Genomic DNA, 26,455 nt, shown 5'->3' with positions numbered 1-26,455 from the left:
TCTCCCTTGTTTAAAATAGACTTCTTAAAACTTCAATTACTCTACACAGCTATTTAAAATAACCTGATATAAAAGGAAATCTAAATTTAATACACATACATGTTAAATCGTATAGATCTCAGAAGTGAATCATGATCATCTAACAATCCTCCCCACCCTCAAGTGGCTACTTGTCTATTTAAGAACAACATGGGGAACACATCTGACTTCTGAGGTTAAGGTTATAAGTGATACAATAATTCATGTATTTTATTTATTATTGTAGGTTTTTTGCAGGATCCAGGGACTAGCAAATTGAAGAAATGAGAATCTAAGAGAAACCATCCAGAATCTAGTTAGGATCATTGACTGATCTCATATGACCAGCACTCAACTTATTAATATTAATTACTGATTAATCACTTATATTTTCTTTCCATCTAATGTAAAATATAAACCTTAGGTCTAGCTAAGGCCAGTATTTGACCCAATAACTACCATCCATTGGTTCTGGACATGTTACAACCCTATCCTATGAAGGTTTATTCAGAAGCACAGATTCATTAAAGGCCTAACTTCCACTCCTGGTAAGTGTGCAAATACTGCAGCCTTAGCCTTCAGTGATCTTTCTTAGGGGGGTTTCCTTGCTTTATATCCTTCTGGGGGCACAGAGAGCAAAACAAACCCATCTCTTGCCTTTAAGCAGACATCATGCTGCAATACAAACGACATATAGGCTATATTGCCAGAAGGTTATAGGTTATATTAGATTATATAAGAGCTCTATTTAGTAGCAAGTTGGGTTTTGTTTTGGTTTTTTGGAGCCAAGTCATATGCATGCATGTTCAAGAAATATTTTAATTTTAAAATGAGAAATTTGGTCATTTAAATTCCCTTGACTTAAAATCTCTCACCCGCTCCATTCTTGAGGGCCTCTCCTTTAAACCCACCTCCCCATTTTCATTGGCCCACTGTCCTCTCAGGCTCTTGACTCCTTTGGCTCTTCTGGATGTAATGATCCTTCCATGATCTGAGCAGCTCCGAGAATGACAAACAGACTTTCTGAGTGTCATCACAAGGGGAAAATCATGTTTCCTTACTGTCACTTCTCTGCACTTCCTCATTCTTCCCCGAGGGGAAAGAGGAAGTAAATAAAGACCACATGGCCCATTCAGAGGCAGCACATTCCATTTTTTTTTTTTAAAAAAAGAGGTGGATTAAAAGGGGTCTATTTTGCAATGGAAAAACAAGCAGAAGGAGCGGGAGGCATGCAGGGTCAGACGTCATCATCTAAAGGACGTGTGCACATCCATAAGTGGGCAGTGGTGAGCGTGTGATAAAACGCTCATCTGATGAACTTCTCTATCTGCCTCACTCCTCTGGGCCATTAGGACAGCTTAATCATTCACTGCTAGAGGCTTCATTACCAACCACACAAAAACCTTAATATACAATAGAAATTAATCCTAAGTATTTGTTTAGTCAAAGACAAATGTAGTATTTATTGCTCAAAAAGCATTAATATTCAAATATTTTCCCTTGATTTTTGCTAGTCATAAACTATTTATGAGTCTCAAGCATTTTAATAGTTTGCTGATAAAATGCTACTCACTTCAAACTTACATTGAGAGCACAATCCTATGGATGTTTAGACAGAACAGACGTTCAACAACTCCCAGCATTCTCCAACCAGCATGGCCAGGTGGAACAAGCTGTGACTTGTAAGATTTTTTTCTGTCTAAACACCTTAAGAATAACTTATAGGAACAGACATTTCAAAATCCATATCACTGTAATACCTTTATTAGGCAAACTCAAAAGTCTAAAACTGCTGTGCAAACTTTCAAGTTCTCCAGAACTCTTCACCAGGCAAGACAGTAAACAAAGCAAAAAAAGGGAGGAGGGAGTGGCTGATGTTCCAGCCATAGAGTCTGCACATGGTTAAAGTCTTAAGATGGAAACTGGAAGGAGACTGCAGACTTTCAAATTAGGCTTTCAAATTAGGTACAGTGATGGTTTCAAGTTGCACCTGAGACCCTTTTTCTAAAACAAGAGACATTATGAACGATGCCTCTTAACGTTCTAAGAAAATGCAGTATTATAAAATAAAGGGCTGTTTGCAAGGAAGCATCTACTTCTCTGTCAAAATCCATGATGCAAATTATTCAACTACAGTTGAATTTTGTTACTGGCCTGCAATAATACAGAAATCAGTCTGACCAGAGTATCCAAATCAGTAAAAGTTATGTTTAGCAGGTGTATCGCACGTTCACTTTGCTATTGGTACATACCAAAACTAAAGCATAGTAGCTGTTAGAATAAAGCTAACACATTTAAGTCGCAAAGCTATGCATGTTTAGACAGAAAAAAAGTGCTACAGCATGGCTGGGTGGAGGATGCTGGAAGTTGTAGTACTTTTTTTCTGGCTAAACATGCATAGGAATGAGCCCTTAATGAGATTACATCTTTTCATCCATTTGGACTATTATGTTTTAAATGCCTTGCTAGATAACCCTCTTCCTCCTCTCAAATAATCTTATTAGCGCAATCCTATGCCTGCTTTCTGTCTAAACATGCATAGGATGCGGAAAGCTGGGAGTTGTGGGGCATTTTTTCTACATGGTGGGGAGTGCTGAGAAATGGAGGACATTTTTCTGTCATAACATGCATAGGATTGTGCCCTTAATGAATACGTCGCTCTTAATCTAAAGTCCTAGAATTCTTCCTTCTGCTTGTATAGTTCTATCAGTGGGAAACACTAAATAGACACAAACTTGGTTTAGGAAGTCAAATACATTGTTTCATAAATACTTTTATGAAAAATACACTTTGCTCTTATTAAAAGAGAAAATTCAATTCAAAGAATTGGGTACTCATGTTTTATTTTTGTTTCTTATATAGCGTGTATGACTAAAGCAAAATACAATATTGTTGGCATATTTAAAATTAGCTTAAAAGCTAACAAGTAGTTTACTTCCTCAGCTTTCTTATTCAGAATGTAATGCTCACACACAAAGTACCATCTTCTGAGCAGACATGGGCCATTTTTAATGCATTTAGCAATTTCCTGATCAAATGCACAAGCAACATCTTGCCTGATAGCAGAGACTAGATTAACTGAATTATAAATACATCCAAACACAGTTTTGAGCAGAAACCCTCCTCTTCCCTTCCCCCATCTCTAGCATCCGGTTCCAAGCAATGAGTGGATGAGATCACAAAAGAAGGCTCATCTGTAGAGCTGTCATATGGCTCACAGTCGAGTCAGCTTCCTCTTTCACAAAATGTTAGATATTTCAAAAACTACTCTTAAGAATTTTTTTTTGTTTTTTTAACCAATATAATTTCACTGCCATGGCTATACACATCGCATGTGCACACAAAATGAATGATTTGCAAGGATGCCTTCTACAAAAGGGGCATTACTTACTTGATACATGTGGCTTTTGAGAAGCCATATGCATTTCCCTATGGATGCTTTTTATACACAGAAGACTACAACGAAAATGCATACACAGATGTTATCAGAGCAGACATCAGCAGAAGAAAAAATAACAGGACTCAGTATTATTTTTCCCATAGGGATTTCTTTCAAATGTGTAAAACTACATGTCATTTTAGATTGGAATCACTTAAGCTAGCTGGAAAACAGAAGCTTCAAATTCTTTTTAACAAACCTCGCACACGCCCTTCAATTTATTGGAAGATGAATGGTTTTTTTAATGAAAGCCCATAAAACTAATCGGAAGCAAAGGGTCAAAGCAAGACACGACACACTTGCAAAGAATAAAGGAAGGGGGGAGAATCCAGAATATAACGCACAAAGCAAAAGATCTGATTCCCGCCCCTTTAGACGTGTTTTCCAGAGGGATGGGTGGACACTAGCGGGGGCTGAAGCCAGGAGCATGAACTCAGCAGAGGAAAGCCTCCACCGCCCAGGGGAAGGTTTGTTATCTTGGAAAAGGGAGGAGGAGAGAGGAAACGGAGGTTTTAGCAGCTCCATCTGTATCCAATCTGGGCCATCCCCCCTCATATTCATGCAGCAACAGCAGCCGCCTCTATTGAATCCCAGAGGGACAGCGCTCAGCGGACAGGAATAGCAGAAAGCCCGGGCGACCAGAGGGAAACGCAACGGCGGCAGAAGCAATGGAGAAAAATAATAATAGCCCTGGAAAATTATTATTATTAAATAACAACAACAACAACGTCAACTAAACCCTGGTGCTGGAACAGCTGCAAAGCACCCGCGTCAGGGTCGAGGCTACTCCGGAGACAAGAAAGGGCAGCGGTGGAGCAAAGGGAGAAGGAAGGGGCGGGGGAGAGATATATACAATGCGCCGCATTTATCGCTCGCTCCTTCACGAAGGTGGGGTGGGGAGGGGGAGGAAGACGCCAGCCCGCACGGGCAAAGGGTCCGCTAGCATCACTCACCCCCCTCGGGCAACCCGAAGCACGGCCGGCTCACTGGCCCACCATCTTCTCCTCCACGGCGAGGAGGGCCGAGGGAAAGACGCTCACGGACCCTCTGCGTCGCTCTGGCGGTAGCAACCGTCCTAACGTTATTCCTAGCGTATAGCGGCTAACGGCGCGGAACAGGGAGAAACTACTGCGCAGGCGCCGCCCAAGCGCACACACAGTCTGGGGGGAGGGGCACTGAAAAGAACGGATTTGCGATGCCCCCGAGCGAGCCTATTGCGCAAGCGTGCGGCCGGACAAGCCGACTCGTGTTGCGCAGGCGTCATATTTCAGAGACAATAAGGGAGTGGGGGGCAAAGGAAAATGCTCCTTTGGGGAATACAGCGTTTGGAATATTTCTTAAAGAGGACGGTGACGAAAGCGGGGGTTTTGCGAAACATCTTTTGTCCCGTCCAACTGTGCAGTGGTTGTGAATGAACACTAAAAACGCACCCAACTGTCAAATACTGTGTCAAAAGAGGTTAAATTCGCCTATAGTAATACCGTCGGCAGCGCCGACAGACCTATGTTCTTGTGAGAAGAAACAACTACAAATCCCAGAAAGCAGTGCGGTGAAAGCTCAATAGGCGTATGTTTGTGTGATGGCACGTTGCATGCCGGGTGATATAGGACGTTTTCTGTCTCTGCTGTTCAGAACAGCGCGAGGCGAGGGTAGTAGCCTGGGTGGCGAAGCAGACGGCGTCTCTTTAGTGGCAGCCACAGGCAGCTCCTCCTCTTTCCCCCCACCTCAGCGGGACCCAGAAAAGGACCGTTTCTTGGTTGTCTAGCAACACGCTTCCTTGAGAGGAGCACCGGAACCTTTTAATGCCCGCCCTGGGGACTGCAGTCTCTTCCCATTAAGGGTTCCTATTCCGCTTAGCGGTACGCGGGACCGGGTTGGACTACAGCGACCGAGAACCACCGGAGAAAGCTGACGCTCGCACACCGTTTCCCAATGCAGGGATACCCAGAGCCTGTGAGGGCGGCGGAAAGAGCTGCGGCGTGTAGTCCCAGACCCGTCTGGGGTGGGTCGTCGAGTTCATTTAGCCCCCTGAGGGAGGCCGGAGGAGAGTCGGGCTTGGAAGAATCTCTGGAGCGGTACCATCGAAGCTTACGTGGTGAGAGGGAGAGCCCCACAGGCGCGGTGGGGTGGGGACAGGTTCTCCTCGATGTCATGGAACCCGAAGGACCCCAGAAGTCCTCTGCTGCCCACCACCAACAGCCCCTCAGTCCTGCTCAGCACCAATACGACGTATTGCGTTGTGTTTAAAGACCTGTTTCTTTATGTAAGGAGGGGGTAGGGTAATGCAGCTTTCCTCATACTGCAGAACTGTTCAACAAGTTTAATAGAAAAGTAGCAGAGACTATAGTGGCCGACTGTGAGGTGTTTGACCTCCCAATTGGTATTTCTGCCTTGGCTTCATTAGTGGCTAGATCAACACTACTGCTTTATAGCATTATTGAAGTACACTGATAACTGTTTAGGCACAGTACACATTCGATACACCACTTTCATAATGTTATTTCCTGCATTTTAATCCACATTATCCAAAATACCGCAACAACTATCATCATGTGTCCTACAAATGTGCAAGAGGAATATAATGTTGCCATGATTGGATCATCATGATGTGACATGCAGTGTAGGTCTGGCCACTGTATTTTGTTGAATAAAGCAGGTACTTAAGCAGAAGTAACACTTTTTTCTCTTTATAGTTTGCCAGCCTCTGCTCCTGACTTAGACATGAAGCTCTATTTCCTGATGCTCCAGTGGCTCATCAGGGTCCACATTCCGAGAGTCGAGAATATCCTCTTCTTAGGGAAAGTGGTTGAGCAAGTGGTTGCTGTGCAGCTCCAGTCATTTTTAGATGAACCTGATTTTGTGGATCTATTTCAGTCTGGTTTCAGGCCTGGTCTTTGATACAGAAACTGCATTGGAGGCCATCATAGATGACCTATTTCAGAAGGACAGAGGGAAAGTGACCTGCTAATTCTCCTGGACATATTTGATACCATTGACCATGGTATCCTTTTAAATATTTCATCAGAGAAAAATCCAATGCAAATTAGGTTTGTTTGCGCAGGAAAACATTCAGTTTGCACCAGAAAATGCCCTAATGCTCTAGAGCAGAGGTGGGCAACTTGCCAACCCCCCCTTAGATTGTTTGGCTTACAACTCCCATCATCCCTCACCTGACCAGGGCTGATGGGAGTTGTAGGCCAAACAGTCTGGAAGCTCACAAGTTGCCCATCCTTGCCATAGAGAGATCTAATTTGGCATATTTATTTTACTTGTATTTAATAACAAAAAAGGTACCCCATGTTAACTGAAAACTGTTGACACACTAATTTTAGCAAATATGCACTAAGGTTGGAGCACCTTAGTTTCATGGTCACTAGTTATTACTTCCATTTCACTCTGAGACATCAGTGACATATATGTATTATCCCAAATACTGTTAAGGATAATCACCTCAAAAAACATTAATTACAGATTTAAAACTTCCAAGCTTTCCTAATGTTATATTTGCAATTGGCAAACATTTTTACTAATGAACTTATAAAATGGAAAAATTTCCATGGAAAAAGAAAACAGTAAAAAAAGTCCTAGTATATTTTTAATTTTGAAAAATGTTTTGTCTTGCATCACTTATAAACAATGAAGGTAAAAAAAAAAGTGCCCCATGTTAATTTTTTTCTCCCAAAGTACCACAAATATTTGATCTGAAGTATTTGAGGGAGGAAATTAAAGGATACTTAACATGATTTAAGTGTTGTATCATATCATTTTTATTGGAATAAAGACATTGGACAGTATTTGATACTCCTGCTCCACTTAGGGTATTGACATACCACTAATATAAATGACCTCTAGCACAACACCAATAGTAAAACACTGGGAAAACCTGTCGCACCAGTATATCCCATTGGCTTTATACTAGTGCTACATCAATGGCATAAGTGGAGTGGCAGCATTGGATGCTGCCCAATAGCATGTACTACCCTTACAGTGTTTAAATTTAAAGGGGAAAAACCTAAAGTGCTGAAAACTGTACACACTTTTGCAAATGAGATAAACAGGAAAATATTAAATAATGGAGACATTTGTGCAAATTCTGGACTGAAAAAATAATTAAAAAAATCAGTCCCATTTCTAAAAATGTGGAGGGAACTGAATTTTTTTTAAGGGTTTGGTGAGTGTGACAACCCCTCCAAAGAGCTTGTTTGGGCATCAATGGAGGGGCTGCAGCACAGGCGAGATTGCTTCCCGAGATTGCTTGGGAAGAGTGATAACAGAGGTTGCCATTCTTGCCGAGTGGCTCACTCGCTTCTTGCAACTCAAAGGGTTGGCTGTCCCGGGTTTGTGTGACACACCAACATATTGTGGGTTAAACAACCCCAAGAACAAGCTGTGGGTTGTCAGTGTGGTTTGTTGCCTACATACAAGCCACCCAGCAGGAAGCGGTCTGGGTTGATATGAGTCAACAACCCACTGTATCTTGTTACCCATGATGGCTTGTTGTGTCATGCAAACCCAGTCAATGTAAATAGTATCCACCTGGAAAAGTAAAGTGCAAGACAGAGTGCTGTCACCTCCCTGAATTGTTTAGGAATATAGTTTGTCCTGCACTGTGTTGGATCTTCAGAAGTGGACAGCACAGGCAAAAGATTACCTGTATTAACTAGTTTTGCTTTGTTCAGTTCCATAGATAGGTGTGTCCTGATAGTAAATCTCACATTCTATATTTGCTTGCTCAGATAAGAAGGAAGCTGTAATCACTGTGAATTTAAAAAGTATTATTGTTCACAGACCGTGCTACTAAAAGCCTTGATCAGCTGAAGCATGCCTTGGATGAAGATCATTTGGCAATGGGGGAAAGTACAGCTACATTTGATCAGTTATTTCCTAATGGAAGTCATGAAGAGAGTGAGGATAGAGCTTGGCAGGAGCTGCAGTACAGCCATGCAGGTTTGAAACTTTCAGGTTTGGGCTTGGTTTTTATCTGAATGATAATACTAGTTGAAATATATTTTCTACCATTCTCTTATAGTTAATCAACTTAAAGCTTTATTACGACAACAAGAAGAAAAAGAGAGTGAAACATCCCCTTCAGGGAGGAGGAGAATGCTGCCTGCAGTAAGCATAATTCTCTTTCTTTATTCTTTTTAAGTGAACAAATAATTACATGCCTGTTAACAACGTAACTATTTAAGCAACATTTATGCTGTCACACTTGGTGAATCATGTAGACATTTAACAAAGCATTAATAGGCTAGTGTGAAAAGTTAAATGTATTTATTAAAGATACAAACTTTTATCTCTATTTTAAGCTGTGTAACTTTAGTTCAGCGCCATAAATCTAGCTAGATGTATGCGACATGAGCATAGCCAGCTGTAGGAGAGAGAGATGGAAGGCAAGATATTTGAATGTATCCTGGTTGTGTTAGTAGAGTACAGACTAGCATATTATATTGTTTTTAGATGCTCATAACAGGAGATATGGTTCTGAATTTCTCAGAAGACCCTTTGTATGCAGTAAAAGGTCTGAGAACCTATTCTAGGAAGTCCCACATAGAGCTGTACATATATAATATTTTTATCTGAATCGTTTCTTATAAAGATTGCAAAACATGTTGCATCTTAAATGTGCTATATACATGGAGGGAAGGACTTGACACAGGGGAAAAGGCTTGTTTGATGCTTGAGAAAAGATTTTAAACCCTAAGATATGTTCGCTCTAGTGCTGCAGGAAAACGTATTTAATATTAATAATGTATACTTGAAATTGTGTAATATTGATGAGTAGTAAGAGATAGCCTTTCACTGGAGATGAGAAAGGAGAAATACTTGGCTCCAGTGATATTAAGAATAGGGCTGATCCAAATGTTCAGCTTACCCTGAATTTTTCTGCATTTGGCGGAGAGGCGGGGGGTGGGGAGGATACTAGGAGAAGAAAACCTTCCTGAAGAACCCAAGGGGGGTTAGGTTGGCTCCTTCTGTATTATGCTTTATGTGGGCAGTGAAGACTGTCCTGTCCATTCATATTTTTTATGATGTGGAATTTTTTACTTAGCTTTTATTATAGCTTATTTTACAATGCCCCAGGTGGGCAGAGGGTGCAATTCATAAATTTGTTAAATAAATAAAATGACCTGTTAAGCCTTATCTAGGTGCCTAAAAACCAGAATGGCAGGACACAAATATGTCACTAGTACAACAAATCAACACATCTTAAAAATTCTTGATTTCACATTCATCTAAGTAAGCCTGCCGGAAAAGGCTAGTCTTTAAAGCTGTCTTAAATTCACAGAGAGGGGGAGAGAGAGAGAGAGAGAGAGAGAGAGAGAGAGAGAGAGAGAGTTAAGTTTAGAATCTCCTCTGGCAGGCCATTCCACAGTCTGGGGGCGACAGAAGAAAAGGTCCTCTGGGTAACAGTTTTGGCTGACTGAAGTAAGTTCTCCCCAGAGGACCTGAGTGTGCGGGGTGGATTGTATGGGAGAAGGCGATCCCACAGGTAACCTGGACCCAAACCATGTAGAGCTTTAATGGTAATGACCAATACTTTGCACTATGCCCAGAAACTAATTGGCAGCCAGTGGAGTGATTTTAATGTTGGGATAATAAGCTCACCCCTAGATGTACTAGTGACCAAACTGGCTGCCATATTTTGAACTAACTGAATTTTCCGAACTAGGTACAATGGTAGCCCTATGTACAGCATATTGCAGAAGTCCAGCCTTGAGGTTACCAGTGCGTGCATTACTGTCTTTAGGTTTTCCAACTCTAGAAAAGGGTGCAGCTAGTGCAACAGCTGAAGCTGATAGTAGGCACTCCTGGCTGTTGCATCTATCTGGGCTGTCATTTGGAGTGTCAGATCCAGGAGCACCCCCAAGCTGTGAACACAGTCTTTCAGGAGGAGTGTATCCCCATCCAGAACCGGTTTACACACCTCCAAACCCAGGTCAGAGCCCTTGACAGCAAGCACCTCTGTATTGTCTGGATTCAGCTTCAGTTTGTTTTTCCTCATCCGGCCTATTACTGGCTCCAAGCATTCATCCAGAAGAGAGGAACTATCCTTAGCTGATGCTGTTATCGAAGGCATAGAGAAATATATTTGGGTGTCGTCGCCATACTGATAGCACCCTACCCCATGTCTCTGGATGATCTCTCCCAGTGGTTTCATGTAGGTGTTAAACAGCATTGGGGATAGGATGGCGCCTTGTGGTACGCCATACAACAGCTCCTTTTTTGAGGAGTAACTATCTCCAAGCATCTCTATCTGGAACCTACCCAAGAGGTAAGACTGGAATCACTGGAGCACAGTGCCCCTGATTCCCAAACCTCTGAGGTGTTCCAGAAAGATAGCATGGTCAACGGTATCAAAAGCCTCTGAAAGGTCCAGAAGTACCAGCAGAAACACACACACCCTGTCAATACTCATGCAGAGATCATCCACTAAGGTGACTATAGCTGTCTCAACTCCATATCCTGCTCTGAAGCTAGTTTGAAATGGGTCTAGAAAATCTGTATCATTCAAGACTGCTTGGAGTTGGAAGACAACTGCCCTCTCAATCACCTTGCCCCAAAACGGAAGATTTGATACTGGTCAGTAGGGCTGGCTCCGGATCCGGATCAGAGCTCCATGTTCCCCCCCATAGACTTGCATTGAAAATGTCAAACGCCTTTAACTTTTTTAGTTTTCAAGTTAGAAACATCAAAATTGGCACCATTACACCTTAGAAATGTATCCACATTCATGCCCAGTTTGAAGCAAATCCGAGCATCCCCTGATTTGGGGGGAATATTTCTAATATCCCCCCCCCCATTCTCAGAAATGCAGTTATTGTCTCTGTCATTTTTCCAGTTAGAAACTTGAAAATGGGCACCATTACAGCTTCCATCTTGATCCTTATTCATGCTGAGTTTGAAGGAAACCCGAGCATCCCCTGATTTTTAGGGAATTAATAACGTTTTACGCCTCAACCCTAACCCCAATTAACAAACCTTTAAACATCTCCGTCACTTTTCAAGTTAGAAACAGACAAAATTGGCACCATGATACCTTAGAAATGTATCCATGTTCATGCCCAGTTTGAAGCAAATCCAAGCATCCCCTGATTTTGGGGGAATTTTTAAAGATATATCTAAATAAGAATCTTCATTTCAGGTTAAATACTTCAAAAATGCACATACACGGAACTTCAAGAAATCTTAAACAGGGTGAGCGCAATGCAGCTGCCTTTTCATCATGAGGAAGGAAGGACTAATGCCCTGAGTAAAAGCAAGACACACACAAACCAGCCCTCTGAGGCAGGCACAGAAGAGGAGAGGCAGCAGGCGGCTATGCCCCTGAAGCACTGGGAGCAAGCATGCAAGAGGCTTGTGGGGTTGACCCACACAGCCCATCTACATCTCCCAGGCACCAGGAGGGCAGAGAGGCAGGCAGAGAAGTGCTACACACACACAATGTACGACTATGCCATAGATCTATGGGGAAGTAAGTCCCAGCAGATCCCAATACCCCACAACAACAGCACCCAGGCGGAGGCGGGAAGGCAGGCATGCAGCAGACATTTCTGGGGGCACAAGTAAGTGAGCCAAGGCTTGTTTCTTGTGAGGCGGGAACAGCACAGAGAGATGCCTTTTGCATCCCATAACTAATAGGGGGCTCGGAAGATAAGAGTAAACATTTGTTTTCCTTGCTTCAGAGTTGATTGACTGCACTGATCACACAGCCATTATTAAACAATAATAATAATGTTAATAATAGCAGTACAAATATTAATAATAATAATCACAACAACAATAAGAACTTGAACCACAACAGGAGGGGTGAAATTAAAAGCAGCAGTGTTGCTGAATCTAGTAATAATCACAACAACAAGATTTTTTTTAAAAAGGCTTTGTCTGACTTTATTACCAGTAAGGGGAAAGTGGACGTGCCCAGCGGAACAGTGGACTCATTCGGCTGGCCCTGTCTAGGTACCTGCCTTTGAGAAGCCACATCACACTTCAACTTGTGCAACTCATTGACTTTTCCACTGGCTACCTTTTTGAGGTTTCTAATGACCCCCAAGGCAGGGCAGTGTGCACTGGGCATGTCCACATGCCGTATGGACATCATCCCCTTGCACCACATCTGTTCAGTTGTTCCCCAAGGTTATGGTGGGTACCTTGCAGTGGTGTGTTGCCTATCTGTTATTTTACTTAGTATATGATTTAAGGTTGTGTGTGAGAGTTTACTGGGGCTACTGCTTCAAAACACTGAAAAAAGTCTGATCGAAAGACAAAGAAATCAAAGTTACTAACTAGTATCCCAAGTTACTAAGTATCCCGTTTTGCTTATCCCCCCCCCCTCCAACATTGGGATTGGAGGATGCTTCACATTAGGTGATCACTTATCACGATTGGGCGTTCAATCTGTCATTCATCAAGGTGGAAAAAAAGCGCTTCCCCCTCCTGTTTCAGCCATTCTATAAAAATTAATAGCAAGCAAACTGCACGATGAAAACTTCTGAAAATCAACACAAATGACCCCCCCTCCCCACAATCATCACTCTTTTAGTACAGTAAGTTTCAGTGATGTAGCTTGAAAAACAAAAAGGTTATACATGCTTATTTCGTGCAATGCAATGCTATGGGGAACAACTTCCAAAATGGTGGGCGGAGCTTCGCGACAAGCAGATCGCTCCAAAAATGGGCGGTCTGCTTCGCGATGCTTCAGTCCGTCCCAACTTGCTTCGGCTCCGCCTTTAACGGAAGCGAAGCACCCCGCTCTGATGCCACTTCTACGCCCCGAAACAGAGCGGAGCACAGCCCTACTGGTCTGTAATTATTAAGGTCCAGGGAGGGCTTTTTTTAGAAGAGGCCATACCACTAGTGCTGAGTAGAGAGGAATAAGGACTTCACATGTCTTTGATTCAGTGCTTCTTCTAATGCAGCCCAGAACTGTGTTAGCCCTTCTAACAGCTGTCTCACAATGGTGATTAATGTTCAGGCTGCTGTCGATGACCACACCCAAATCCTTCTCTGAAGTAGTGCTTCCAAGCCATGACTCTGCCATCTTGTATGTGTACCTTACATTTTCCCTCCCTTAATGTAATACTTTGCATTTTTCCCTCTTAAAGGACGTCTTATTCCTCTCAGCCCAATCCTCCAACTGTCCAAATCAGACTGCGGTCTCATTGTCATCATGGGTGTTTGCCAAACCTCCCAGTTTTGTGTCATCCACAAATTTGATAAGAAGCCCATCAATACCATCATCCAAGTCATTAATACAATGTTGAATAATACTGGCCCAAAGACAGAACCCTGTGGAACCCCACTGGTTACTGCTCTCCAACTCAATGTAGAGCCATTAATGCTGACTCTCTTGTCAATGATGTCATGTAGAAAATCTGGATTTGATTTCATAGTTTTCCTTTCAGTAGAAAGCTGATGTCATATACAAATAGGACATGTAATGTAAATTATCATATTTGAAAGTATTTTTTCTAATATGTATGTTGTTGAAGATCGTTTTATCTGATTTTCTTGGTGTAACTGATTTATTTCCTCCAGAGAACATCTACAGATCAGAATTTGCCTGCCCTTTGTGATCTTGTTCCCATCATTAATGATCAGTCTCAGTATATTAACCACTTAGAGGCTGAGGTCAAGTTTTGCAAGGTATTGTACATCATACTTAACTTAATTATGACCTGTTCTTTCAAGTGGATTATTTGTAGAAATTCATACACAATTATGCATATTAAAAATAGCAATGTGTATAATTCAAACAAAAGAGCATTTTTCTGTAGTCAACTATATTTGAAATATAAAGTAACTGTTTCTGTTCCTCTTTTTGCATCAATTTAAATCTAATTATTGTCAGAGGGTAGAATATACTTCACTCTACCCCCACCTGCCCCAACTTTATAGACAAAAATATTGGTGGAATCCACTGGCTGTTTGGAGATTTTCTTTCCGGCTCTTCAAAATAAATATATTTAGTCTGTTTTCCATAATCTGAGGAAATATTTGACAAATATTGCTGCATATATCCTTAGTTTGTATATAAAATATAATCATATTTTGTGAAAATCGGATATTTTGACCAGCTAATTTTATTGCATACATCAATTTTTCTGCCATAGATAATTGCTACAGCTCCATTTGCCAAGATTTTAATGCTATAAGTTTTGCAGTTTTCTAACTTTTAGCTAAGTAACTGTTTGTGATGACACACTGAAAACTCAAGGACGATGAGCTCCATCTTGCTGAATTCAGAATATAATGGCAGCTAATTGTTCATTTCTGTTCTTCAGACACTCCAGCTCACACATTCCACAGCCCATTTATACACCCAGTTGCGTCTCCTCCCCTCCCTCTTTCCGGGATACATATGTGTGGCTATATACATTGTCATAATCAACCATGCAACCTCAGTTTTATCTCTCACTATATTCACACTGATTACCTACAAAGTCACTGATTCATTGAAGCAATTTGTACTCATGAGATTTCCCCCTTTTTCTCTCTGGAATGAACATGCTTCTACTTGAAGGTACATTAGTGACTTAAAGTATATCAAACATTGTGTGCTGGTTCAGTGCTCCAAATACAGAAAAGCTCTGCACAGTTGTCTGAGTGCTGCCAGAATGACTTCAGATAATAGAAATCTGGCACTTTAATTTTTGCACAGATTTCTCCTTAAAGAATGGGCTGCTTCTTTGTAACTGAAGATTTATTATGCTGTAGCCTGGTGGTTGAGGGCACCTGGTTCAACAATTTCTCATCCATGTTGAAATTGACACTAACAACCTCATTGCCACTCTTTTAATGATAATACATACTTAACTTTCTAGGAGGAAATGTCTGAACTGAAAGCTCGTATACATGTGGTTATCCTTGAAAATGAGAAGCTCCATGATGATCTGAAAATGCTAACAGTGGAGCATACTTTGAGAGAGCAAACTCTGCTGGATGTCTCAGTAAGTTTCCTGGAATATAAAATGTCAACTCAAATATATTATTTGACCTAGTTGACACATCACCAACAACTCATGGTTAAGAAATGGAAATGCAGTGGAAGTGAGTGTGTATGGAGTTTGAATCCAGCTCAGTTGTTTGTCCCCCAACAGCCCAGGATTCTAGGTTCGGATAGCATGTAAACAACCCAGGGACATTGTATCCTGGAGTGGTTTATCGCAGTGGAAGCAGGAGGATGCATTCTGGTGACATGTGAACTAGATCTTTGATTTGTATTGGAGTGCCATTTTAAGACAATCTTCAGGGAACCGAAAACATGTAAAAATATGATACTTCTTAATATGTGGTATTATATAATATGCACCCCTTATTTTGCCACACATGTACACGGTGAAATAGATATGTCTTGCTGATGTTATGGGGTGCACATGATGTGTGCATGGCGGTCTCCAACTAGTGTCCTTCCACTGATGGAAGATGTTTTTCAGTTAGCCACCCCACCCCCAAATATGCTCCAGAGTGCCCCCCTCAACCCTCTGGAGCAGATTTGGATTAGTGAAGACGGGGTTACAGGGAGAAGGGGGAATAGCTGGAAAATATTAGCTCTCCACGAGTCACTATTTGGTTTCTGCCCATAGTTTTCCTAAATAGAAGGGGTATCTGTCTAGGGATATTTTGTAGCATGAAATAATTCTAAGCAAATTTTTCCTTTGCAGAGCTCAATACACTGAATATAGAAATAATTTATTCTCACCATAGCTGAATAAATGCACAGTTTTGTCAATCAACTTTAGTTGTGTCCAGCCATACTTTTTTCTGGCTTAAATGCAGTAATAGCTTGCATCCAAATTATATCAGTATACTTGTGCAACATGACTTTCCCAGCCCATCTTCCCCATTGCACCTCCTACATCCTCTGAAATGCCCTTCTTCAGAGTCATGGATGGGACCCTTAGGAAAGGTCTGGTTTATGGTGAGGAGATGGGGCAGCTTGTACAGTAGCTTGCTGAATTGGATGATATCAGAAACTTTAGTGTTATACAGCCATTGGCCTTAACAAAGGAAAATACATTAAACAGGACAGACTTGAGAATTAATCTGTTCCTCCCTGATTTTACTAGTAGCAAAAGTGAAATTTGCCATACACATTATAACATAAGAGTTATAATCTATTAACAGCAAAGTTTAACATTATCAAGAAAACAATCCTGTTGTTTTAATAGATACCTCAAGAATCTTTCCCTGGGATCTCTATAAGCATATAATATAGAACATAGTGGACAATATCCTCTATTTCCCTTGTACCACGAAAACAAAACTGTTGTTTGTGTGGATTTGATGATATTTACCCTCTACGCAATAGGGTGCATATTCTGGAAACTCAGTGCTATAAAAGCCGGTCAAAGTGTATATGTTAAATTCTGAAAATGTACAGCCGGACCAGAATTTTCATCAAACAAGTTAAATCAGAAAGACCTTTGAATTTGTCCATTTTTTTATCCGACTCTATATCAATCATGATTATCCTGGTTTGAACTTATTCTTATTTAAAACTGCATGGACAGATCATAACTGTTAATATAAACTTTAACAATTCCAAAACTGGCTCAAAACCAGTTACTCATAACTATTTGTTCTATAAACATTGTTTCCTGAGCTGATCTTCGTACATGCTCACCAATCTGAACCAAACTTTTACTAACACCTTATGTATCCTAGCCATAGTTGAAATCAAATCCACTTCTGCTTTCAGTATAGAAAAGGAACACCGGTTGGGAGTTTTAGTAAATCAATAAATAAAATTGTTTGGAACACACTTTAGTATGATAATGTTGCAAATTTCTGTCCCATAAGTCATCTAGGCGTCTTTGCCCCAAGAAGTACCAAATTCCCTCGTTCTGTCTACTGAAAATTTAAAATCACTTGTGATAACCTAATAATTGCATTTAATCTTGCAGCCTCTACATGAGATTTCCAGATAAGTGTTCATAAAATGAAATTCCCAAATATCTGAAACTCTTAACCTGTTTTATGATATGTCCATCCAATCTCCATACATACCTTGATGGATTTTTTGTTGTTGCAAAACCAATTATTTTTGTTCTTTGATAATTAATAGATAATTTCTCTGTCTTAAAATGTCTCTAAACCTTTTTTTTTTAAAAAAAAAACCTCATTTCAATCAGAGCTGTTGATATAATAGCTGTTTCATCTGCATGCATTAAAGCTGCAATTTCCTTTTCACCAGTTGCTGGAGGAAAATAAGATTGGGAAAGTAAATCCCTTGCAATATTATTTTTATAAAAATTGAAAAGAAAGGAGCAGACGTCATTCCTGTTTTACTCCTCTACTAGCTTTAATTTCTTCAGTCACAACTTCCAATTCTAACTCTCAGGGATGTTTGTATGCAATCTATTAATGTTCTTCATATATACACTTAATATGTGAAAATGGAATGTCATGTTTTGTATGTTTTTTATGTGTATACATATACATAAAATGGGCAGAAGCTTAAAATACTATTGGGTTTGTTTGTTTGTTTCAGGCTACTCCTCAAAAATCCTGTGGTATAAATGGTGATTATATTTGTGAAGCTGCCAAATCATCTTCTCATACTAATGGACAGGCCACAGCAGCTATATTAGAAATGGAGAAATGGCAGCTAGAGCTGGTCAGTGTCTTTTAACTATCCCCATATCTCTCTATTAACTTAGTATTATTTGATTTAGTATTCTGATACAAGAAATTACTTTTTATGTTGCCCCAGAGAATGATGGAGACAATAAACAGAACAGTACTTTTATAAGTTTAATAAAACAAAACTCACAGTTTTTGGTTACAGAGGACTGTTTATTTCGAAAGAACATAGGAGTTAACTTCCTCGCTCTGATCAAGGTCCAACAAGTTCTTACTTACAGTAGCCAATCAGATGATAAAGAGAAGCTTGCAAGAATGATACATTTTCCCCACACACCCAGAAACAAGTTTTTTTCTCTCAAAATGTGAAGGTTCAATTTAATTGAAGAAGTAGATGAAGAATCCAATGTAACTTATACGCTTTAACAAACTAAGTTAAAATTAATTCATTATATCATATTGGGTTTGTGGCTTGTAGTATAAAGCTATTTTAAAAGTTTGTTTATGTATTTAAAACATTTGTATGCTCTCTTCATCTTGTTTAGATTAACAGGTGGGGTTCAATCAAATTTATATCTTGATAAAAAATACAGCAGTAAAGTAACCAATACAATATTTCAGATGCCTAGGTAAATAAAAATGTTTTTGCCTGATGACTAAAAGATTGCAATATAGGCACCAGATGTGCATCTTTAGGAAGGGCATTCCATATTCAGGATGCCACTGCTGAAAAAGCCCTCTCCCTTCTGATTGAAAAAAATTACCTCTGAGCACCTGGAGGAAGGCCTCAGCAGAAGATCTTAATGAACAGGCAGATTGGTATGGGAAAAGATGCTCCTTCAGGTACTGGGGTTCTAAGTTGTTTACAGCTTTAAAGTCTCCAGTTCATAGAATTAATAAGTTGTTGATGCTAGATCACTGATAGTGACCTTAGAAGCAATTAGGGAAAAGCTACTCCTGTTGCTTACAGTTGGATTGATTTAGTCTCTCTTGCCAGCTTGCCCTTGGGTCTGGTACTGCTACTGAATGCCAGGTATCAAAAATAACTCTCATCCGTGATTTAATTGTGAATGAGAGGACTGAGACCTTGCCAGGGGGACTGAGCGGTGGTGGTGGTTAGTCTCTCCCAGCTGTCCCCTCCTGGGTACTTGGTGCAGCACCGATATCAACTTGAGGATTGAGGGTGGGGTTGCTGTGGTGTATAGGAATTCTGTCTGACTCTCTAGGCTTCCTGTCTGTTCAAGTGCTGATCTTGAGTGCCTGTACCTTATGTTGGATACTCATGAGAGATTAGGGATTCTGCTGGTGTACCACCAATCCTGCTATCCTTCAGTCTCCCTGCCTCAGTTGATGGAGATGATCTTGGACTCGGTGTTGAGGAACAAGGGCGATGATTCTGGGATCTCAACTTCCATGACAAAGCTTCTGGATCCAGGGCAGCTCAGGACTTCATGGCTGCCATGGCAACCATGGGGCTGTCTCAGCATGTCATTGTCCCAACACATGTAAGAGGACACCTCTGAAATTAAAGTGGGAGAATTAACATCTATTCAAGTGTCATGGCCAGAACACTTCCTGTTGAGGTTTAGATTCTCTGTGGCCTTTCCCTTCTGCAAGGGTGAGAAACATATCAATATGGTCCACCCACAGAGGCTAATGGGTTCCAATCGATTCCAGAAGGCTCAGGGATACATTGGACAGCAGTTCCAATTCAGTTCCTTGAGCAAAGGTGCGCAGAGTAGCGTCTGGTTCAGTTTTAGTGGGTGAGTTTCAGTTGTTGAGGCCCGAAGATATGCAGTGGTTCTGCTACTACCAATTGCAGAAGGTGGTGCTAGGGGGATTTTTTCTCTTTGTTTTGGCAGCTATGCTATGGGGTTCTACAGGGCTCTATGTCCCCCTCTATAACCACTGTGGGAGGTAATCCAGAGGTAAGGACTGAAGTGTTATCAATATGCAGATGACACTCAGCTCTATCTCTCCCTTTCATCAAATCTACATGAGGCAGTTGCTGTTCTGAATCAGTGCCCAATAATAGACACTGATTCTCTGGGCACGGTAATGGACTGGCTAAGGGCCAATAAATGGAGACTCAATCCAGACAAAATGAAGATACTGATAGTGGGTGGTTTATCTGCCTGGCTAAGTGATGTTCAACCTGTTCTGGAGGGGGTTCAGGTTTGTATTTTGGAGGTGCGCTTAGATTCAGAATTGCCACTTGAAGCACAGGTGGACTTGGTGACACGAAGCAGTTTTTATCAGTTTAGACTGATACACTAACTACATTCTTATCCGGGCAGAGATAGCCTAGCTATAGTTACCTATGCTCTGGTAACTTGTCGACTGGATTACTGCAAGGCATTATATGTGGGGCTGCCTTTGAAAATGGTTCAAAAACTTAAGCTGATCCAAAATAGGGCAGTGCAATTATTAATGGGGCTTGGCCAATGTGATCATATTATGCCAGTCCTTTTCCAGGCCCAATTCAAAGTGCCAGTATTAACGTTCAAAGCCTTGTGGATTAGAGTTGGGTTAACTGAAGGATGTCTCCTCTCATATACCTGCTGGACTGTAAGATCAGCTTCAGCGATCCTTCTTCGGGAGCCCCTGCCAAAAGAAATGAAGTGGTTGGCTACCAAGAAGAGGGCCTCTTCAGTTGTGGCAACCTGGTTGTGGAATGAGCTTCCCAGAGAAGTTTACCTGGCGCCTACATTGTTCTTTTTACAGCTCCAGGTGAAGACCTTTCCCCCCTGCTGTTTCAGTTTTTGTTGTTTCAAATCTTTTACTCTATTTTCATTATATGGCTGCTAGGTTTCATTTTGGCTTTTACTTCTACTTTATATTGTGGTTTTCAACTTTTAATTTTTTAGGGTGAATCTTATGTTGTATTTTATGGTTTTAATTGTTGTGAACAGCCCAGCGAGCTTCTGCTATTGGGTGGTATAGGAATGTAATAAATAAATCTGAGGCGCTTTTCCAGGTTTCCCCTAATTTCTGAGGTAAGGCAGGTGGTAAAGAGACTTTTCAGTGGTGGTATCCTGCCTGGAATGCCCTCCCTAGGGAGAGTCACCTGGCATCAAGTGTTTTTTTCTCTAAATATTTTTATTGGTTTTCTTCAAAATTGATACAATAGCATATTCATTAATTTTAAACATATTCATTAATTTTAAACAAATAACAATAATCAAATACTTAGTGAACTTCATACATAAAATCAATGACATTTGATGATTGATTAGCCATTCAGATCTGCGTATTGGAATTAGATGTCTCATTAAGGCAGTAAACCAAAGTTTATTTCTCTTTATTGAAAGTATGCCTGTTCATTTCGTTTTTTCCCAGGAAGATGCTATTGTTAATCATGCTGCAACCCACATGAATATTAAGAAGTCCTTATGCCTTAAATTTTTGTTTGCTCTGTCAAATATGAATAATTAACCCAACCCTAGAGAGAACTCAATTTTCTGGTTTGTAATTTCCACCGCGTTATGAAAAACATTTTCAGAACGGATTAATTGTGGGACATAGCCACCACATACTGGTACTAGATGAAAACTTTTACTTTTTCCTGGGCTCTTTTAACCTCTTAAGCAGATGTGAAGTGGTCTCTTTTATTTCTCTCTGTGTTGAATTCTAATTGTTGCTGTGTTAATAGAATGTTGGTTATTTTATATGGTATTTTTATATTTCTCATTTTAATGTAAGCCACCTCAGGAACACTTTCATGTTCAAGGGGCAGGCTAGAAATGTAGAAAGTAAATGAACGGGCTAGGTCCAAACGTCATGCTACAAGGTTCCTGTTTCAAGCCTTGTCAACTTTGACACTGCAGAAGAAAGAAGGACTGAAGGGACTGAGTGCTACCCCCACCCTTAAGCCTTATCAATAATATTAAATTGTAAATATGTCCCCAAAGTTTTCCCCTTGCTTGAATTATATTTGAGTTATAGATTACTTGTCTAACCTGGTGCCCTCCAGATATTTTGGCATTCCTGGGGCTGAAGAGTCGAAGAGCACCAGATCAGCAAAGCCTGGACTAGACAAACATTAGACTGTTCTGGTATATGATTACATCATTATATTCTAAAAAAGATATGGCTGTTAATGAGTGATTTAAATTTATTTTCTCTCCCAGTTAGTATAAGTTACTGAGCTCTTGATGATGACTAGACTTCTCTTACTTATAATGAAATAAGGCATATGCATTTATTTTGTTTTAAAGGAAAAACTAAAGAGTCTCCACGCAGAAAAGACAGAAGCGCTTGAAACTCAGGTGCAATCTTTGAGGTAAAGAGAAATATTTTTTCTTGTTTTTTGTTTTTCCTTTTGTTTCATAATATCTGTGTGCCTGACTGTTTAGCAACATTCTTGTAGCCTATTAAAAAGATATAAGGCTGCTCACTCCCCTCTCCCTCCATATTATTTAAATGCTCTGCTATTTAAATAATATCTTTTTAAGAAATCAGTTTGTCTTTATTTATTTATTTTTATTTATTTATTTATTTATTTATTACATTTCTATACCGCCCAATAGCCGGAGCTCTCTGGGCAGTTCACAAAAATTAAAAACATTCAAAGTATAAAACAACAGTATAAAACCATAGTATAAAATACAATATAAAAGCTCAACCAGATAAAAACAGCAGCAATGCAAAATTACAAATTTAAAACACCAAGTTAAAATTTATTTATAGACTGTTAAAATGCTGGGAGAATAAAAAGGTCTTCACCTGGCGTCTAAAAGCATATAATGTAGGTGCCAAGCGAACCTCCTTAGGGAGCTCATTCCACAGCCGGGGTGCCACAGCAGAGAAGGCCCTCCTCCTGGTAGCCACCTGTCTTTCGATAGCATATGAAACCCTCCCTGTGCATTCAGGAACTTTAAAAAAATACCTTAATTTTAAGAGTGAAATTCCTTTGCCTGTTGCGGCCAACTCCCATCTTTCTATTAAATTGATAGAATTTCTACTGACATTAGCTACTGACATTAGATTAGTGATACTGATCTTAGAAGCAATAAGGGAAAAGCTGCTTCCATTGCTGTACAGTAGTTATTGTCTTTTATCCAGCCTTTGTATTGTGTATAATGCTTTGTGTCATTACCTTTCTAGGAAAGAGTTATCAGAGTCACAAAAAAACTGTGAAGATCTGAGTGGAAGATTAAAGCATGAACATTTGCTTAGTACAGCAAGTAATTCCAATAGGGTTGGTGGCCTTTGCTTAAAATGTGCACAACATGAAGCTGTTCTTTCCCAGACTCATTCAAGTGTCCACATGCAAACCATTGAAAGACTAACAAAGTAAGTAGTGATGTAGTTTGAAATGAATTAAAACAAATTCTTATAAATTATCTATAGCAATATTTACCATAATCTCCTAACTTCACAAAAAAATCAGTGACTTTGGTTACAATCCTCTGTGAAATTCTGCACAAGCCCCATCAAAATGAATGGGAGCTATGTGGAAGAGCCATGTTCTACCAGGTTGTATTCCTTCCCACCACCCCCATGTAACAGTGAGTTTTGGTTGTTTACTTTCAGAAGAAGAGAATTTAAAAACTTTGGGTGACATGTTAAAAATACAGTAATTTGAGGTTTGTGAAATGTGGGAAGATAGGTTGATTTCTACAAGAAAGCAAAAACACTAGGTCAATGAGTACTATTGATCAAAGGGAATGTGTACATATAGCAGTGTCATATATATATTACATTGCTGTATGTACTGCAGTTTTTCAGAGTTCAAGAATTTGCCAAGTAATCAATCACTAAACTTATATTCCATGCTACAATCTTTTGGGAATAGTTTTCAAAACCTGTAAGACTATTGAAAAGCTAAATTTTGATCTTAAACAGTTTTGCTTCAAATGTGCAAACAACCCATAGATGCTCCTACTCTGAAAAACAGTCTACTGGCTGAACTGCCCATACATACTATTTTGTGGCTACAAAAATACAAAACCATTTTGTCTAGAAGTAATTCTTAATTCACTACTGTCTACCAGGTGAATTGCTATACACTAGAATTTTACATTAGTAGAGGATTAGTTCCCAAACTTAGTACTGCATTTATGCACTGGATTACTTTGAATCTAACTTGGAAGTTGGCTTCAGGTCTTGGAAGCCATGTCTTGATTGTTACTCATAAAGCTGGGTATTGAAAGGATTTAGAAATACTGCTGCTTTGCTCCACTGCAGGAAAGCTGAAGTATTGAGGCTCCTGGTCCTTATGGTCCCTAAGTTTTTCTCAACTATGGTTCTTTTCTCTCCCTTAACACAACACAAAGTATTCATACAACACTTCTAGCGGATAAGAACTTAATTTATGCAAAGATACCCAGTTTATACCTGAACTTCTCACAGGAAGATGGGACAGGCATTCTAAATGCAAAAAAATCACATTTGTTACTTTCTCTTTTACATTTTGAGAATGAGATTTAACTGATCATAATTTAATTTAGTTGCACTACTAACGACTAAAGCAGTACTAACAGCTTGCTTGGATTGCTTACTCCTGTTTGCACCCCACCCCACCATACCATCTAGACAGTATCCTGTTTCATAGAGAATTGTTGCTTGTTTATATATTAGCATGCAAATTGTTGGCATTCTGCATACATGCATAACTTTTTTAAAAAAAATCTTGGTGCTGAAATGATGAAGAATTGTTGATTTTTGTTATAGAACTTTGGCTGCTGGGCTGCAGATTATACAGAACCTAGGATATGTATTCCACAATTCAAAAGCTTTACAGTGCAGTTACCCATATTTAATCCATTTGCTATGATTACTATAATCATTATTTCATTTTGCTAGATGCATTGACCTTTGATAGATTTTTGCTTGGCTGTGTGTTTTGGTTTTATTGGCCATGGTGATGAGGTCAGCTTGCATAAATTGTGATGTGATACCGGTTATTACTACTGTGCATATTGTGATAACTAAAATGCCTGAATTAAGCAATCTTATTACAAGTTAAAGAAGATATTAATCCTACTTAAGTACCCCTTATTTGCCCAGTGTATTAATATCTTCTGTTTCTTCCCCCACTTTTTTTTTCAGAGAGAGAGATGAGTTACTGGCAGCACTTTCATCAGTCAGAATAAACCTGAGTGAAATGCAGCGAAGGGAATGTAGTGCTTATGAACAAGTGAAGCATGCTGTACACATGACTGAAGAAGCCAATTTGGAGAGAACTAAGGTAAAATCTCTCTCTCTCTCATTGAGGCAGGAAACAACATTAGTACAACAATACAATATAAATCAAATACATAAAATAATTAAAAGAGGATATAAAACCAATGCAGTATTAAAATAACAATCAGGACATTTTAAAATTGTTAGGTTTAAAATTAATCTGCGTAGGCCTGCCATAAGAGATTAGTCTTTATGGCTGTCTTAAACTCAGAGAGAGGGTTAAGTTGACAAATCTCCTCTGGCAGGCCATTCACAGCCTGGGGGTGACAGAAGAAAAGGTCCTCTGGGTAACAGTTCTCAGCCTAATTTTGGCTGATTGAAGTAAGTTTTCCCCAGAGGACCTGTGTGTGTGGGCTTTATTGTACAGAAGAATGTGATCCTGCAGGTAACCTGGACCCAAACCACAAAGGGCTTTAAAGGTAACGGTCAACACTTTGTAATAGAACAGGTCTTAAAATTATTTGTCTTTGGAATTTAGCATTCTTGAGAATTAAGGAGGAGTATATGTTGGGTTAGTTTCATTGTTCAGCGTCATACTTCAGGTGAACTCCACTAACGTTCCCCACAGGGCAGGTATTACAGCTTTCCTTGGGTGCTTCTAGATGAGGTATTTATTGCGGAATTGCCCTGGCTCAAACACAGAATTGTACAAAGTTGTTGAAAGAACTGCTCTGACTTCCAATTTGCCATTGAGCCTAGTTAAGATTTTGGTATTAACCTATAAGGTCCTAAATAACTTGGGACCAGGATACCTGAGAAAATGGCTTCTCTCATATAGACCTGCCTGGCCACTGCGATAATAATCAGACATCCTCCTGCTTGTGCCACATCCCCCAGATATCCATCTGGTAACTACCAGGAAGAGGGCCTTTTCATGGTGGCACCCTCTCTCTGGAATACTCTTCACCCATAAATAAAACATGTACCAACTCCTCAGTTCAGATGCATGCTGAAGACATCTTTATTTGCCTCAGCATATGATTTGTGAGACCTGTAATTTTTGTTCTCCTCACACACCCTGCAGTTGATGGTCATTTGTTATGTTTTAGTTATTTGTATGTTTATTATGATTTTATTGCTGTACACCATCTGGATGTTTTACATGGCAGGCAATATAGACATATTTTCAAATAAATACAGGGGGGTCAGGTGATGACATCTTTCACATGTAAACTGCCTTTGTTTTCCCATACCTGCTTCCATCCCTTTTTTCCTTTCCACAAT

The 26,455-nt window shown here is 40.0% G+C and overlaps 2 protein-coding genes across 4 annotated transcripts in view; one reads left to right on the top strand and one right to left on the bottom strand.

The window, feature by feature from the left end:
• Positions 1-4,499, bottom strand: part of CEP170 (centrosomal protein 170) — a 96,293-nt gene extending 91,794 nt beyond the window's left edge. The window contains exon 1 of the mRNA XM_063124324.1: positions 4,411-4,499. The gene's annotated coding sequence lies outside the window, so the exon portion shown is untranslated. The remainder of the gene's footprint in view (positions 1-4,410) is intronic.
• Positions 4,500-5,198: 699 nt separating this feature from the next.
• Positions 5,199-26,455, top strand: part of SDCCAG8 (SHH signaling and ciliogenesis regulator SDCCAG8) — a 125,962-nt gene continuing 104,705 nt past the window's right edge. The window contains exons 1-9 of one of the 3 annotated variants that reach the window (XM_063124322.1): positions 5,199-5,552; positions 8,246-8,404; positions 8,487-8,572; positions 13,997-14,104; positions 15,283-15,408; positions 17,952-18,077; positions 22,261-22,325; positions 23,150-23,338; positions 25,097-25,235. In XM_063124322.1, coding sequence (XP_062980392.1) covers positions 5,390-5,552; positions 8,246-8,404; positions 8,487-8,572; positions 13,997-14,104; positions 15,283-15,408; positions 17,952-18,077; positions 22,261-22,325; positions 23,150-23,338; positions 25,097-25,235 — 1,161 coding nt within the window. In that variant the 5' untranslated portion in view covers positions 5,199-5,389. The remainder of the gene's footprint in view (positions 5,553-8,245; positions 8,405-8,486; positions 8,573-13,996; positions 14,105-15,282; positions 15,409-17,951; positions 18,078-22,260; positions 22,326-23,149; positions 23,339-25,096; positions 25,236-26,455) is intronic. The other 2 variants (XM_063124323.1, XM_063124321.1) reach the window with 2 other exon arrangements.

Source organism: Elgaria multicarinata, chromosome 4 (genome assembly GCF_023053635.1).
Source record: "Elgaria multicarinata webbii isolate HBS135686 ecotype San Diego chromosome 4, rElgMul1.1.pri, whole genome shotgun sequence".
NCBI classification, from domain to species: domain Eukaryota; kingdom Metazoa; phylum Chordata; class Lepidosauria; order Squamata; family Anguidae; genus Elgaria; species Elgaria multicarinata.
Note: the sequence above shows the minus strand (reverse complement) of the source record. Positions and strands in the feature narration are given on the sequence as shown.